Source organism: Anoplopoma fimbria, chromosome 13 (genome assembly GCF_027596085.1).
Source record: "Anoplopoma fimbria isolate UVic2021 breed Golden Eagle Sablefish chromosome 13, Afim_UVic_2022, whole genome shotgun sequence".
NCBI lineage: Eukaryota > Metazoa > Chordata > Actinopteri > Perciformes > Anoplopomatidae > Anoplopoma > Anoplopoma fimbria.
The window spans coordinates 22,915,196-22,929,133 of NC_072461.1; the positions used below are offsets into that span (position 1 = coordinate 22,915,196).

Consider the following 13,938-nt stretch of genomic DNA (forward strand, 5'->3'; position numbering starts at 1 on the left):
AACTAAAATGGGGGGGGAGGTTAAACATTTGCTTTTATGAACATAAAAAACATAACATTACCCAACAAATGCATCACTTTGAATAAATAATGGGGAGAGATCGTTTATCTTCATTAAACCGACCCAAACATTCTTTGTGTGCGCTCTGTATCGGATTTCCTGTATTTGTTTTTTTGTTTTTGTCTTTATTTTTTTCATCTTCCGGTGGTCTGTCTAAGCAGTAAAAGCTTTTGAGAGGGAAAAAGGAAGGGGACTCCGGAGTGTAGCTTTGACACAGTACAGTTAAGTACATAGAGAACAAACAATTTTGGGCACCAATTCATTATATACATTAGATCTGTAGTGTTCTGTAAAGGCATCCATTTTGTTAAATGTACTTTAACGTCTTCATCATCATTGTTTTTCCTCGCCCACGTTGGGTCAACGCGACTCCTCGATTTTCAGTCACTGTCTGTTCTCGATGTCACTGCATCTTCGGTTATCATTGTCATGAGCATCAACAATCTTCAGTTCTGTGTTCAGAGTGATGTTAGAAGTCCTAAGACATGGCTAGAGATATCCAGATCATGGGAATGAAGAGAGGGCGCAGCATTTGCAGTGTAGAACCCCGGCTTTTGATGCAGTGGGCGTCTGATTTGGGCTTTTTGGAACACTTCTTTTTCTTTTTGTTTGACGCTGTAGATGACTCCAGATTGTCTATAAGATCAGGGTTTAGATTTTCCAAAGACTTGTCCAGGGTGTTGGACAAGGTTCCCAGTGGTCCGTCATTCTGCTTATTCTGGGTCTCATTTTTCGTTCGTTCCGGCTCCTTATATTTAGTCTTAGACATGTTCTCCTTTTCCTTGAGGGGGTTGTTGGTGATTTGGCGGCTCTTGCCAGACAGGATAGAGGACTTGTCGTTATCTCCAAGGCAACACCTGGGAACGGTGTCTCCGAGAGGATTTTCAGTTGAGGAGAATTTCCCACTCTGCCCCTTGGAGCTGAAGAGATTGGTCTGGATTTGAGGCGTCTCCACACAGCCCTCCAAATCTTCACTCTTCAGTCGTTTCAGGTCCTTCCCTGCCAGGAACTCAGGAACATTGCACTCCAACTCAGAGCTTGAACCTTTGAAACGTTTGAACCAGTCCCACAAGGTCCTCGCCCGGCAATCACAGATCCACTGGTTCCCGTTTAAACGCAAATATTGGAGAGACACCAGCGCGTCCATAGTCTCTCCTGTCAAGACAGTGAGATTGTTGAAGAACAAGAACAGGGATTTCAGCTTACCAAGATCAGTAAAAGCCCTAGGTTGGACAAAGATTACCCGGTTCTGGTGTAGCAGCAGCCGATCCAGATTGATTAAGCCTCGCAACATGTTGTCTGTTACTATCTTGATCTTGTTATTGTGCAGATAGAGATACGTGAGATTGGCAAGATCTAGAAAGGTGTCATCATGCAGGGTTAGAATGTAATTGTCCTGCAGGTAAAGGTACTGTAGGGAGAACATTCCTCGGAAAACCCCAACAGGGAGCTCTGACAGACCACACCTGTGCAGGTGGAGGGTGTGCAGCTTAGTTAAGCCACGGAAGGCTGTAGGGCTGATGGTGCGGAGGTTGCTGTTGTCCCCAATGTCCAGTTCCTCCAGCCTCTCCAAGCCGTAAAAGGCCCCTGCCTCGATGTAGCTGATGTTGTTGGAGTAGAGCCAGAGAACGGTAAGATTGTGGCAAGAGCTGAAGCTGGTGGACCTCACCACCGTCAGCTTGTTGCTCTGGAGGAATATCCGCTGGCTCCGCACGGGGATCTCAGTAGGGATGGAAAACAGTCCTTGTTGTTGGCAGGCCACAGTGGGCCTGGGCTCACTGTAGCACACACACTTGGCAGGGCAGCTGATAGTTTGAGGCACAAGGTTCAGCCACATCACCAGAAAGAGGAGTCGCCCCCCTGCAGAGATAGAGAAACACACATCAGTGGGTTAGAAAACAAGGTGTATAAATATTTAAAAACCACAGTTCTAATAAAGTCGCCAAAAATATGTGGAAATAGATGAATTAAGGTCAGGATGTAAAATGCATAACCCCCTTGAAAGAACAGAGTAAATTATAATCAGACAGCACAATTCGAGAATCAGTCTGAAATAAAGCATTAATGAGGTTATCATGTGTAGATAAACTAGATGTGCAGTTTTTGATGGGTTTTTTTAAACATTAAGGATGTGTAAGCAATATCCAATATGCACAATTTAAGCCAGTGACACAGCACACACCATTATGTCACATAAACAACAACATCCAAATCATTTCATGTGATGTTAAGCACATTAATATAGAATAGAGAATCCTAAACATAGCCGTGATTCTTTTTTTTCAATGGTGATGTTATTTAGGTCTGGGGACACATTTCCTCCCTGCTGTTTCTGCTGATGTGAGGACCTAAAACAGCTGAAGAGAGTCCTGTGAAGGCTGACTCATTTCAAATTGGGTGGGTGGCTTTTATGTGGAATTAGCTTGCTTTAATAGGGCGAACATGACGAATGGTGTTTCAGCATTCCTGAGGTTGGCATTTAGCCTGACTCTGGGAGATAAGCTTTCATGCCAGGCTAAGAGATTGACGCCTGGGGCCAAGGTGGAAAGAGGGCTATGGAGGCCCCATAGGATGAGGAAAATTAGATGATGTGTGGCAGCACTCAGGGCAAGGCCCGTAAAGATCCTTGGATGTGTTCGCCTGAAGGCAACCATGTTTTAAAACAAAGCGTATTCTGCATTTGCTCGTATTAATTATTTCTGCTTGTCCTCTGCCACGGATCAGCTCCCGACGCAGAGCACGATGGGTATAGCGGGCTGGATTATCACACGTGAATGATCACTTCTGACATCACATTGTAGGTGCAGTTAAGGTAAAAAGGGAGTGCATCTATTGGGGCTCACAGTCCCCTTTATGGAGAGATGATGGTGTCAAAGTGTCACGGGCACTACTAGGAGCGGCATATAATGGCAGGTACTCCTTCAAATCTGCTACAGCTCCTGTCCTTACTCAGGATTTCCAATCTCTGCTCCCATGCACATGTGAGGAATCCCAGGCTTGCAGGTTTGACAGGTAGCGAGGCTCTGGAAAATACACGAGCCTTTACTCAGCCCTCCGCCCCATCCCCACTCTCCCTTCTCTCATTCCCCCTGCAATGTGTTGTGGTGCAGCTCATCTCTGGACCTTGTTAAACGGAGCTCTGGTGTGGCCTGACAGCAGCCCTCTGCTGCACTTTCCTTCCAATCTCCCTGCTCAGCCGTCAGACTGCCACCGGAAAGCTGTCAAGACTTTCCACTCTTTCTGCATCGCAGCACTTTTTCCCTCAGCACTGCCTAACAATAGCCATATTTTATCGCACAGCACGCTTCGTGTATCTCCTCTGCCGTCTTCATTTTTTTCCCACTTCTGCTGTCTATTCATTAACAGGCTATTTCCACCCACGCGGTGCATGGCAAAGCCTAGTTTCCTTAGCTCTCATCTGTTGAGTGACAGCATAAGCCCCACAATGTCATCAACTCCATCCCAATTATTTTTTCTTCACTAACAGCGTCTTGTCATCTGCATCACGCTGATTGCATTACCAGATGTTGAACACATATACTTGACATCTTTGTAATATGTCACTCTTTCATTATCACATTTATGCGAATAACCTGGGCATGACTTCACAGTTACACCTCTCACCTTCCTCTCTAGAGATTTGTATCCAACTGCTGATGTAAGAGCTGTGTTCACACCATTGATCTGTCAACAATGTTGGTCTTCCATCTTTTTATCATCATCATCACTGCTTCCTTGTCTTTGCCCCAAATCTAAATCGTTGCAAAGATTACACAGCATACTGTTTAGCTGTTTGTAGACACAAACTTAAATATCTTAAAATACAGCAACAAGGTAGTGGTTGCAAAAAATCCATTCCTTATCGTCTTCTGCCAGCTTTGGTTTCAACACTTAATCTTCCCCTATCTGCTGTGTCAAAACATGGCTCCGAGCTCTGCCTTCCTGTTTCAGAGTTTGCCGGCGGCCTCTCTTCTGAGAGCTATATTATTGTACAGTAGCAATCATCACTCTGTTTAAGAGCAGACAAGCCTCTTTGTTTCCTCCCGACTGACACTGTGGCCCCTTCAGCTTTGAGTAAAGTACATCACATCAACCCCTCCTTCTCCCCCGAGACAAACACTTCTATTTACAATAGGAGCCTGAAAATGTATGGCAGGTTCATGAATTGCAGGGCGACCAGTATTCTGTAGCGACACAGCTTCCATGCTCGCCTAATTGAATTGTCTGTCGAAACAAATTCTCCAAAACCGTGTGATGCAGCCGAGGACCCCCTGGTCAGGACAATATATTGGGCTAATATTGGTCTTTTACCCAAAAATATTGGATATTGGCCTCTCGGTGTCCCTTGCCTGAATTGGAAAAGTGAAGTTTTATTCGGCTAGCTTCAGGCATGACAATCTGTAAGACCCACAGTAAAGCCCACTTTGTCCTTCCTGAACAACTCACCTAGAAGAATTGCATTTGTATGGATTTCAGTAGACTTCTGGCCAAAAATTGGGCATGAAAATAAATAAATGTTGATTAATAACAAAAAATAATAATTCTGCTATCAGTTCTTTAGAAGCAACTAGAGAATACTACATTGAGTAGCAAAACAAAAGATGCCCACAGGAGTGGTATGAGTGGGCACAGACGGCTTTGTTTACTTATTGTATGAGTGCATTACTTCGCCAGACTCCTCGCTCATTTGCATGTGTTTCCTGGAAATGTTTGGAGCTCTAAGCAAAACTCTGAGCACTCCTTTTGTCTTATTGTGAAAATACAACACACATTCATACCCTTCCTCATGCAACGAAACCCGCAATGAACACAGAGGGTATGTTGGGACAGCACATTGAGAGGGCCTCTCCGATTCATCATGGTGGCTTTACTTTGAAGGGCTGGGGATTGGGCAGGGACGGCTAACATGACAGTCTTATCCCCTTGGCCCAGAGTGGAAGTGATGTCTCTGTCAGAGATGAATCACAGCAGTTTTCCAGAGGGACCTCCTGGCCCCTTTCTGAAATCATACATTATTGTGTTGCTCAGAGGCGGGCCTGCATTTATTATAGTCATGATCCTCCCGCTAAGGTCATGTATCTAGTGTGAATCCATCCATGCATACATAAATTGTTTTTATATCATGTTGAAAGGAATAACTTAGAGAAACTGACAGTTGTATGAGGCCCAATATTAGCACAGCCCATGCAGCTAGAAATAAATGCGAACCGAGAATAATAAAGGGCAATAACAGGGTGCATTGCAGACTTGGAAACTCACAAACACAAACTTATTATGAGGAGTCAACACCCATATGTGATAATTACATTCTTGAACTAAGCCAATACTATTTGTTTTCCTTTTCTTTGGAAATAACTACTTTTAAATGTTCTTTTTTAGACTTTTAGACATTATTCCTCATTATGTTCAGGGGGAAGGTTCTAGTTTGAAATGTTCCAACTGCAGCATTTATATCTTTGTTTGTCACTGGAACTTTTTTATCAATTATTCTCATACTGTTTTTGTCTGTGATTATTTAGTTTATTTCTGTTTTCTCTCTCAAGCCCGTCATCAATGGCTGACTGTTCCGGTTCCTCCTGCTCTCCCTTCTGGTGCACATTGCTACTTTTTCAAGAAAAAAAACAGAAACAAATGTGATATGTGGTCGACCTGGCTTCTAGCCAAGCTAAACCGTTTCAAACTGGGCACAAAGCAATTAGTTAAAAAAATGCTCCCTAATCACTCTCAAAACATGTGCAATTTTCAGTTCAGGCCCAACTGTGATTATGATTGGTTTAAAATCATGTATATTTCTTCAGGGCTTTTATCAAATGGGTGGAATTGATCCAAAACTGACAGACTATGAACAATGGGGGAAATTGGACACACATTCATGTTTTCAACTCCTGAGTTAATCATCAAGCATTTACTTTCAGCTTTAATGGGGTTTGAGTGATGCCTTTATGGATGTAAAGCAACATGCAACCTTGTTATTGTAAATGACTCCCTTATTAGCTTCTTTAACTTTAACTTGAGTACATTCCACTCAAGTGGACCTTTTGATAAAGTTCTACTTTTGAAAGCTGAGAATTACAGAGTCGCCTACAGTTACTCTCTCATGGCAGACCAGGAGAATTATTCCATCTAAGTTTGCTTTGAACATCTTTTACCGCATAGCCCAAGTGAAAAAGTTATATTCAAGGGAGTAAATGGTCTTCTTCAGAGCAGTGCAGAGGGATTGGTTGGAAGGGCATATTCATGTGGAAAAAGGTTGTGATCAGAAGGCCACATTGGCCCTTTTACAGCTACCACATTCACCCTGTCACAGTGTTTAAAAGAGCTACTTTTCTTCTTTTGCTCAGGTTTCAACACAGTCTTACTTCAAGGTCAAGTTATATTTCTTCACTTGTACATTCCAGTACTTTTTCCACCTAGATGCTGTTTAAATACACTTCCTATTGGCATCTTAGCTACTATTACATGATTCTTGTTGTAATGAAGGGTGCACAACCATTAACTTTTGACTTAATGTAAAGTATTATGTTATGTTATCAATGAAAAAGTTGTCAGTTTCTGTATCTCAATGGAAACACGAGTCCTCTTCAACCCACTTCCTAAAAGAACGCACACACGCAAAACAAACACACATACGAGCAACCAAAAACAGATTTGTGCTTTCCCTTACAACATTGATGAACCAGTTGCTATGATCTTAAATAAAGATGCAAACATCAGATCAAACTGGTTATTTAGGACATGAGAGACCAGAGAGTTGAGCTTGAGTCCCTTGGCTAACCATGGAGTGTTGCAGCCGCATCAGTGGCGGCTTCAGTATGCAGACGAGGACACAATTAGAAGACGAACAGGGGGGATAGATGAGGTCCTGTTTGACACACATCTGACACAGCACTTGCCCAAGCAGATGGCTCATGAATAACTGAGGGAACCGGAGGTCGGCAGGCAGAAGGAAAACCAGAGCCAGGCAACTGTGTGTGTTTGGAAAAAGAGGGTCTGTATAGATCTGCATGCATATATCTGGACATGTGTGCACATAGCAGTGGTGGACTCAGGCTGTCTGAGCTGCAGAGGTGAAAAAAATGAAAAGGGCACCAGCTGCATAGGGTGGGGTAGCAGTTTGCAGAAAGTTTTAGGGCTAATATGGCCCTCCATCAATCTTCTCCATTTTAGGGCCCCCTATATGGCACTTTATCATCTACCATGGGGGCATCCAAGAGCACACACTGTTTTCACCCTAGAGATCAATTTATCTTGTTTTCTCCACTGAAAGTGACCGTAGAAATCACTTTATCATGTTTTCTCTACTGAAAGGGCACCCTAGAGGACACTTTAGCATGTTTTATCCACTGAAAGGGCACCCTAGAGGGCATTTCGTCATGTTTTCTTCACTGGAAGGGCACCTTTGAGGGCACTTCATCATATTTTCAACACAAGAAGGGCAACCTAGAGCGCACTTTCTAATGTTTTTCTCCACTGGAAGGACACCCAAGAGGGCATGTTACCCCCCTCCCGAGTCCACAAGAGGGACATAGTATGGGAGATTCTTCTTGTCTGAGAGAAATGCAGAGGCCTGGCAATATCCTGACAAGAGAGAATAAGCTTGCAATCAGGGGGCTGTCTGATCGAATCCCTGCTCGACTGCTGAGCAATTGAAAGTGAAAGTGGAAGTGAAGAGTTCTCTTTTTCAACAACTGACATCAAATTACCATCGACCCTTGAGTGATGCACTGACCTGGAAGCTGCTCAAATCCTCACTCACAGGATATCATTCAAGACTGTGTTTTGCTTAACATTTACAAACTGTTGTTGCTGTCCACACTGGTGAAAAATAACTTAATAACATATATTTACTCAAGTACCATACTAAGATACAGAGATACAAAGAGTACAAAGTTCTTGCACTGTACCCTAGTTTCATTTTATGCTACTGCATAATTGTCCATCACGACATTTCAAAGCCAAATATTGATATATTTCTTTTTCAATTTTATTTTACATACAAATACTTATACTTATAGAATATAGAATACCTTATAGAATATGATACACTGTAAATGATAACCATAATTAACTTCATCTACGACTCAAATCTGCTGCTTGCACATTAATTCAGTGAACACTGACGTTCTGCCGACATAAAAGGTATTTTTTTCTTTTGATAGTTTAAGTGTGGCTAATAGCCTACTTTTAGGTAGGATTTGGGTTGTTGAATTTTACTTGTCATAGAGTATTTTACTCTGTGGTATTACTTAACACGTCTATCAAATATGCATTGGAGGACTGCAGAGGATCCCACAACTGGTACTGCAAATTGATAAACAGGCAGGAATGATTTCCTACAACCCAATAAAACCCAATAACAGTTTGCATTGCTGGCTTTTCAAAGCAAATTTGTAGTCTACAAGCCAACGTTGAAATACTTCATGAGTTGCATCATGAAAAAAATTATCAGACTTGACAAAGCTCCTCCAGAGCCGCAGAAAACATTGTTCAACTGTGTTTCAACGTCTTTGTAGTACTTTTCATGAAGAATAAATAGTCATATACAATTTGTTTCCCTTTTAAATAAAGGATGGATACTAGTTACACCACTGACTGTATATATCGGCAGCACTTCTACAACTAAGTTGTTAAAATGACAGTGCTTTTTCTTCTTAGTTGCCTCTAAAGATAGCCTAAATGGAGTTAGGTATGCTTAAATGCCACTACAGAGGATTAATTGTTGTGTGGTGGCTAGGCGCCACTGGATTAGGGGGCAAAAATGGCACATCCCTCATAACTCTATTGTATAGTTGGCAGCAAACCAAGTCGCCCTCAGTGCTGCTCAGCTCACTGTGAAATGTTCCACAGGAGGCGTTGGGAGTCAAGTCTACCCGTGAGGTTTTGCAGAAAGGCTGAAATCCAGCTTTGTGCCCGCCTCCACATGTCACAGACATGGGCAATTTTCACATGTGAAACCATGTAAAATGCAATATTCAAGTATCGTAAACTGAAAATAATGCAGGCATCCGCCGAGCATGAGAGTGTGGGGGTGTCCAGATGCACTCTCCAGGCCACAGAGGAGCAGAAATGAATGCCCTACTTTAGGGTTTTGTAGCGTGCCGGGCTGCCAGTAGTGCAGCCAAGCATTTTTGCTTAACAGAGTGTATAAGGCTTTATCTTATCTACACATGGCTGGAGAGAAAATAAATGAGGGAACAGTAGCTGCGGCAGCACATGCCCCATGTGTCTTGGTGTTGCTTAGCTCCTAGCAGACTTTAGCACAGGTGTTAACAACATTTTAGGAGGCAATCCTTTTTTTTTGTTGTTGCTGAAAACAGAACGTCTCATCCTCCTCAAGTACTTAAGAGGATTTGTGTGAAAATCTATCCTACAAAGCAATACACAAAAAGGAAGAAACGGCACAATATCAGTTGGGAGTACCCAAACCAGGTGATTTAACTGAACTCTAAGATGAATCTGCTCCGTCCTATACAGTATGTCATCATGCTGTCTTATGTGGTTGCGTATTTACAGGATAGGTAAGGCTGCTTTGATTGTCATGCTGTCATGTGACAGTCTTGTTATGTCTTGCATATTTTTTCCTTCAATTAAGGCTAGTAAGCACGTCAACCGCAGGTCCTTCCTTCCTGCTGCTGTCAGGCTGCACAACCAACTCTGCTCCCAGCAGACCACATGACCACATGACAATAATAACATGACAATAAAAACCTGTGCAATACATTACACATTACACTGTGCAATAATAGTTAAAAAAGTTAAAAATAGTTAAAATAGTTGTTGTTTTTTTCTCTGTCTGTAAATATAATATTTCAGTTATTGTTGTTTTTTCTACTGTTTTTTTTTATTGCTTATTTATAATACTTGTTTTATTTTTATTTTTCATTTCAGCTTGTCTTCTTCTACTATGTCTCTTGTGTGCACTTTACTCTACGTACTCTGTTGTAAGTCTGCAAATTTCCCCGCTGCGGGACTAATAAAGGATTATCTTATCTTATCTTATCTTATCTTATCCAACATGGCCGACACCTATGGCCATCCCTCTTGTGATTGCGCCCCAGTCTTACCCGTCTCTGACTGACACCTACCCCTTTTTTTCCATCACCGGTTTCAGTCACTAATCACCCGCCCCTGCTGATGAAATCCCCTTTGTGAAAATGTCAGTGACAACTGAGCAGTCCCCTCTGCGTCTCTGTGTTGTAATGTTAACCTGTGTGATAGTTTGCTTTGAAGTTAACTTCGGTCTTTCATGTGTGGTTGAAAGGGTTAACCCTAATGCAGCACTTTTTTTTTTGGTGGCTTGGATCCGAGCAGTAGGTTTAGTGTGTGTTTGCTTTTGTTTCATACATTCATCATTTCGGCACCACACGCAATGATTGACTGTCTAGTGAAAAGAGCTTGTGGGTGGTTGCCAGTGTGTTTGTTTCAGGTAAGATCCGTGCTACCAGATATCGGCTGCAGTAGTCAGCAAAAAATATGAAGGGTTAGCAGGCTTGTTTTGTTTTGTTTTGTTTTTATGATTTAGCGCCAACCAAAGCCCATCCCTTTGTTCCTCGCCCTCACTTGACTCATTTTTCATCGTTTTTGTATCCTGTCTTTTAAATCTGTGAGTTTCACGTTTGTCGGTACACTGTACGATAAATGAAGGTTCTGGCCCGACTGCATTGGCTGTATGCTCGTTCAATTACTCCTAGACGCCTACAGGGTTTATAGCAACTGTTAAAACACGGCGATAGTTATGAGTAATGGAAGTTTATTTGGATGAGGTTCACTTTCACAAATTATTTCCATCTGAGTTTTGTCAGTACAGTTCCCAAAATGCGTTGTGTGATGCTTACAGAAAATATAAGATTGCCTTTTAGACAGTGATTGATATGGGCCTTTTTCCATATATATTTTTGATTACTTTGGCAATATCGCCTTTAGTGAATACCATTTCTCGTTTGCACTGTAATCAGTATCACTGGATTTAATAAGTGGTGTTGATTGCAGCAGTGTGTGTATCAGGTAGTCATGACTCTGAGAAGAAGGGGAGTATCATATTTTGAATGAGCTCTTTGCATTTCAGATGTTCTGAAAAACAAAACATGATTCACCAGTCCCAAAACTGGTCCCAAACGCAGTTCTGGGTGTCTTGTGTCAACAATTTGAATTGGTGAGTATTTCGAGCCCTCACAGTTAATTCACTGCACTGGCACAAAAGCAAACGAGGCCTAATGAATCACTGCTGTATTATCTAAAAAGGATAATGGCTCCAGTAAATATTGGATGATAGCTTCAGATAATGCTGTCACCTCCTCGTGTGAAGTGTCAGCTGGAGAGCGATACAGCAGCGCCCACGGGCAGCCTCGTATTTTGGGCATGTGAGCATGAGGAAAAAACGTTGAGGTGGTCTGAGCAGAGAACACGCCGTAATGAGCTGGTTATGCAGTTTGATGTCATTGTAGCCTGTCTTTGCTGTAGGCATAGTTGAGCTCTCGTTGTATGGTCTATTCTGTTTTCCAGGCCTGGAAGTGAAGCGGGTGCCAACATTATCCACTCCACATCTTTCTGACAGCTTCATTACTACAGAATTCCTGTGTTTGGCCGCAGCCCTCTCAGACTGGCACTTGTTGTGCTCGTCGAAGAGAAACTGGGTTCTGATGAAGTGTTGTGTTTGTGTGAGTTACAATTGGGGGAAAATACATCAAACAGGCACTTAATCTTTGACCAGTCTAGACTAAACCAAAGTCATTCTGTGAGTAATCAATTTAGTTGGTTTGGAGGATTGCTGTGTAGGAAAATGTAGCTGTGGGGGAAACCGAAATGGATTTCTAAATTGCCAGCACCTTTGCTGCTTTTCTTCTTGACATGGACGCTCTACTTAACCTTGCAAAGCCCCTCGTTCCGGGGATAGAAACAATTGCAGTCACACACGTTAGTCATTCCAAGGTTATGCATAGGTGAATGCGCTGTACAGCACAGAGTTGTATTTTGAGTGGGCAGATTTCTCGCTAATGTGAAAAGGCAATGAGTGATACAGGTAGATTCACTGCCTGAGGCCAGAGGCGGTGTAAAATGTGCCTGAGAATCATTCAAGACAAACCATTATTGATACCCTTTTTACTGCCATAATGTGTCATCTAACCTTTCTCAGTCTTCTCCAGTTTCGCAATATTGCACTCTGCTGGATTGGACGGCTGACTACGCAGACTGTCTGTTAACGTGTCATCTGCAATCACCTCAGACTGACTGACTGACAAGCCCAGAAAGACATGGCTTCAAAGAACCGAAAAACATCACGGAACTCATCTTCACTGAGGGGGATACGGTGAATGCTATGGCCATATGTCATCACACACAAACACAAACTCACAGCTCACAGATCCATATGCTTCTGAAGATTTGAGCACACCATTGCATCTGCTACCCTGATTATGCAAACATGCAATTACACGTGCACGTTATTCCTGACATTTTGAATTTTTAATCTGAGTGAATAAAAACAAATCTGTCAGAAAACGGAGAAAGTAGAAACAGGTGAGCTGTCACTACATTACTTAACTAGGCATTTAAAGCTGCTGAATTCAACATATTTATATTAACAATGGATCAAAACACTATGTGACTATGTGAAAAGGGGTTGCTTGTTGTGACCAACCCAAACAGTATAATCAGCCAAACCAGCAGTGTCCCTTCAGCTGGTTTAAAGCTAGGGTAGTTTTTACATTTGGTGAAATACTCATTGCATCCCACAGCAATCAATAAATCAAACGCTCTGACAAAGAAAAAAAGAGAAAAAAGAACAATGTAAATGTGGCTGTCGCAGGACTGTTTTAAACCTGTCCAATCATTTCATTGGAATTATTCCCGTGCCTCTCTACCTCCTGCCTGCCTGCTTGATCATGCTTTGTGCGTGCACTCATTGTGTGTCACCATTGTCCTTCACAAGCTGCTCGCCAGACAGCTGTGAGTACTAACAATAGCCATGTTCTTTGTTTACATTCATTATAATATCTTTACATTTATAATAATAATCAATAACTGTTGAGTGAGGCCTGAAGGGACGGCGGCTGTCAGTGTTGCCGACTTTACGACTTTCTTGCTGGATTTGCTGTAAGGGCTTTTGGAGCTAGTGCTGTTAGCTAATCAGCTGATGTTATTGTTGTTTTTCTACTGTTTCTTATTGCTTATTTATAATACTTGTTTTTTTATTTCATTTTTTATTTTTATCTTGTCTTTCTTTTACTATGTCTCTTGTGTGCACTTTACTCTATGCTGCTGTAAGCCTGCAAATTTCCCCACTGCGGGACTAATAAAGGATTATCTTATCTTATCTTATCTTATCTTATCTTATCTTATCTTATCTTATCTTATCTTATCTTATCAATGGAAAACAGTTGGCAACACTGGGCTGTTGGTTGGATACTTTTAAAATATAGCTAACCCTTAATAGTTTATCCAATGCTGCCCAGCCAAGCTTTAAGCAAAAACGCTTTTTCCAACACCAAACGGGAGATGGATAAAGTTAGTCTCTACCCGGTTAACATAACAGAGCCTTTATCAGCTTAAGAGGCTGTTTTTTCCAAAGGGAAAAAAAACAGTCTAAAAGGGCTAAAAGGAAAGTGAATATTAGATTTGAGCATAAAAGTTTCATTAATGAGGAAAAGACAAATTTAGTCTGCACTTTATTTGGCACATGGTTTTCAGTAGGGTGTCTCTTAGAATGAATAGTGTTTTCAGCATTAGATCAGTTTTCTAGTTATTTAGTAAAGTTTTGTAGTCTACAAGAGTTTTGTAGTTGTTGTACCTAGTATGTTTTCAATAATTACTTAGGTCTTCAATCATCCATCTTTTTTGTGTTTGTGTTTTAGTTTTAACGATCATAACATTTAGTTTTTG

The 13,938-nt window shown here is 41.8% G+C and overlaps 1 protein-coding gene across 1 annotated transcript; it reads right to left on the reverse strand.

The window, feature by feature from the left end:
• Positions 1-538: 538 nt before the first annotated feature.
• rtn4r (reticulon 4 receptor) lies at positions 539-11,420 on the reverse strand. Its single transcript, XM_054610178.1, has 3 exons — positions 11,352-11,420; positions 9,099-9,163; positions 539-1,871 (listed from the first exon to the last, which is right to left on the reverse strand). Exons 1-3 carry the CDS (start codon positions 11,418-11,420, stop codon positions 539-541), a joined length of 1,467 nt encoding a protein of 488 aa, XP_054466153.1.
• Between the last annotated feature and the right edge of the window lie 2,518 nt (positions 11,421-13,938).

Bases quoted from the DNA above. Each gene is read 5' to 3' on its own strand.
- rtn4r (XM_054610178.1), bottom strand. From the start codon at position 11,420: ATGCCCAAAATACGAGGCTGCCCGTGGGCGCTGCTGTATCGCTCTCCA. The intron at 9,164-11,351 runs GTGACAGCATTA...CACTACTGGCAG, and splicing joins CTGACACTTCACACGAGGAG to CCCGGCACGCTACAAAACCC. The intron at 1,872-9,098 runs ATCTGGACACCC...TGTGCCTCAAAC, and splicing joins CTCTGTGGCCTGGAGAGTGC to TATCAGCTGCCCTGCCAAGT.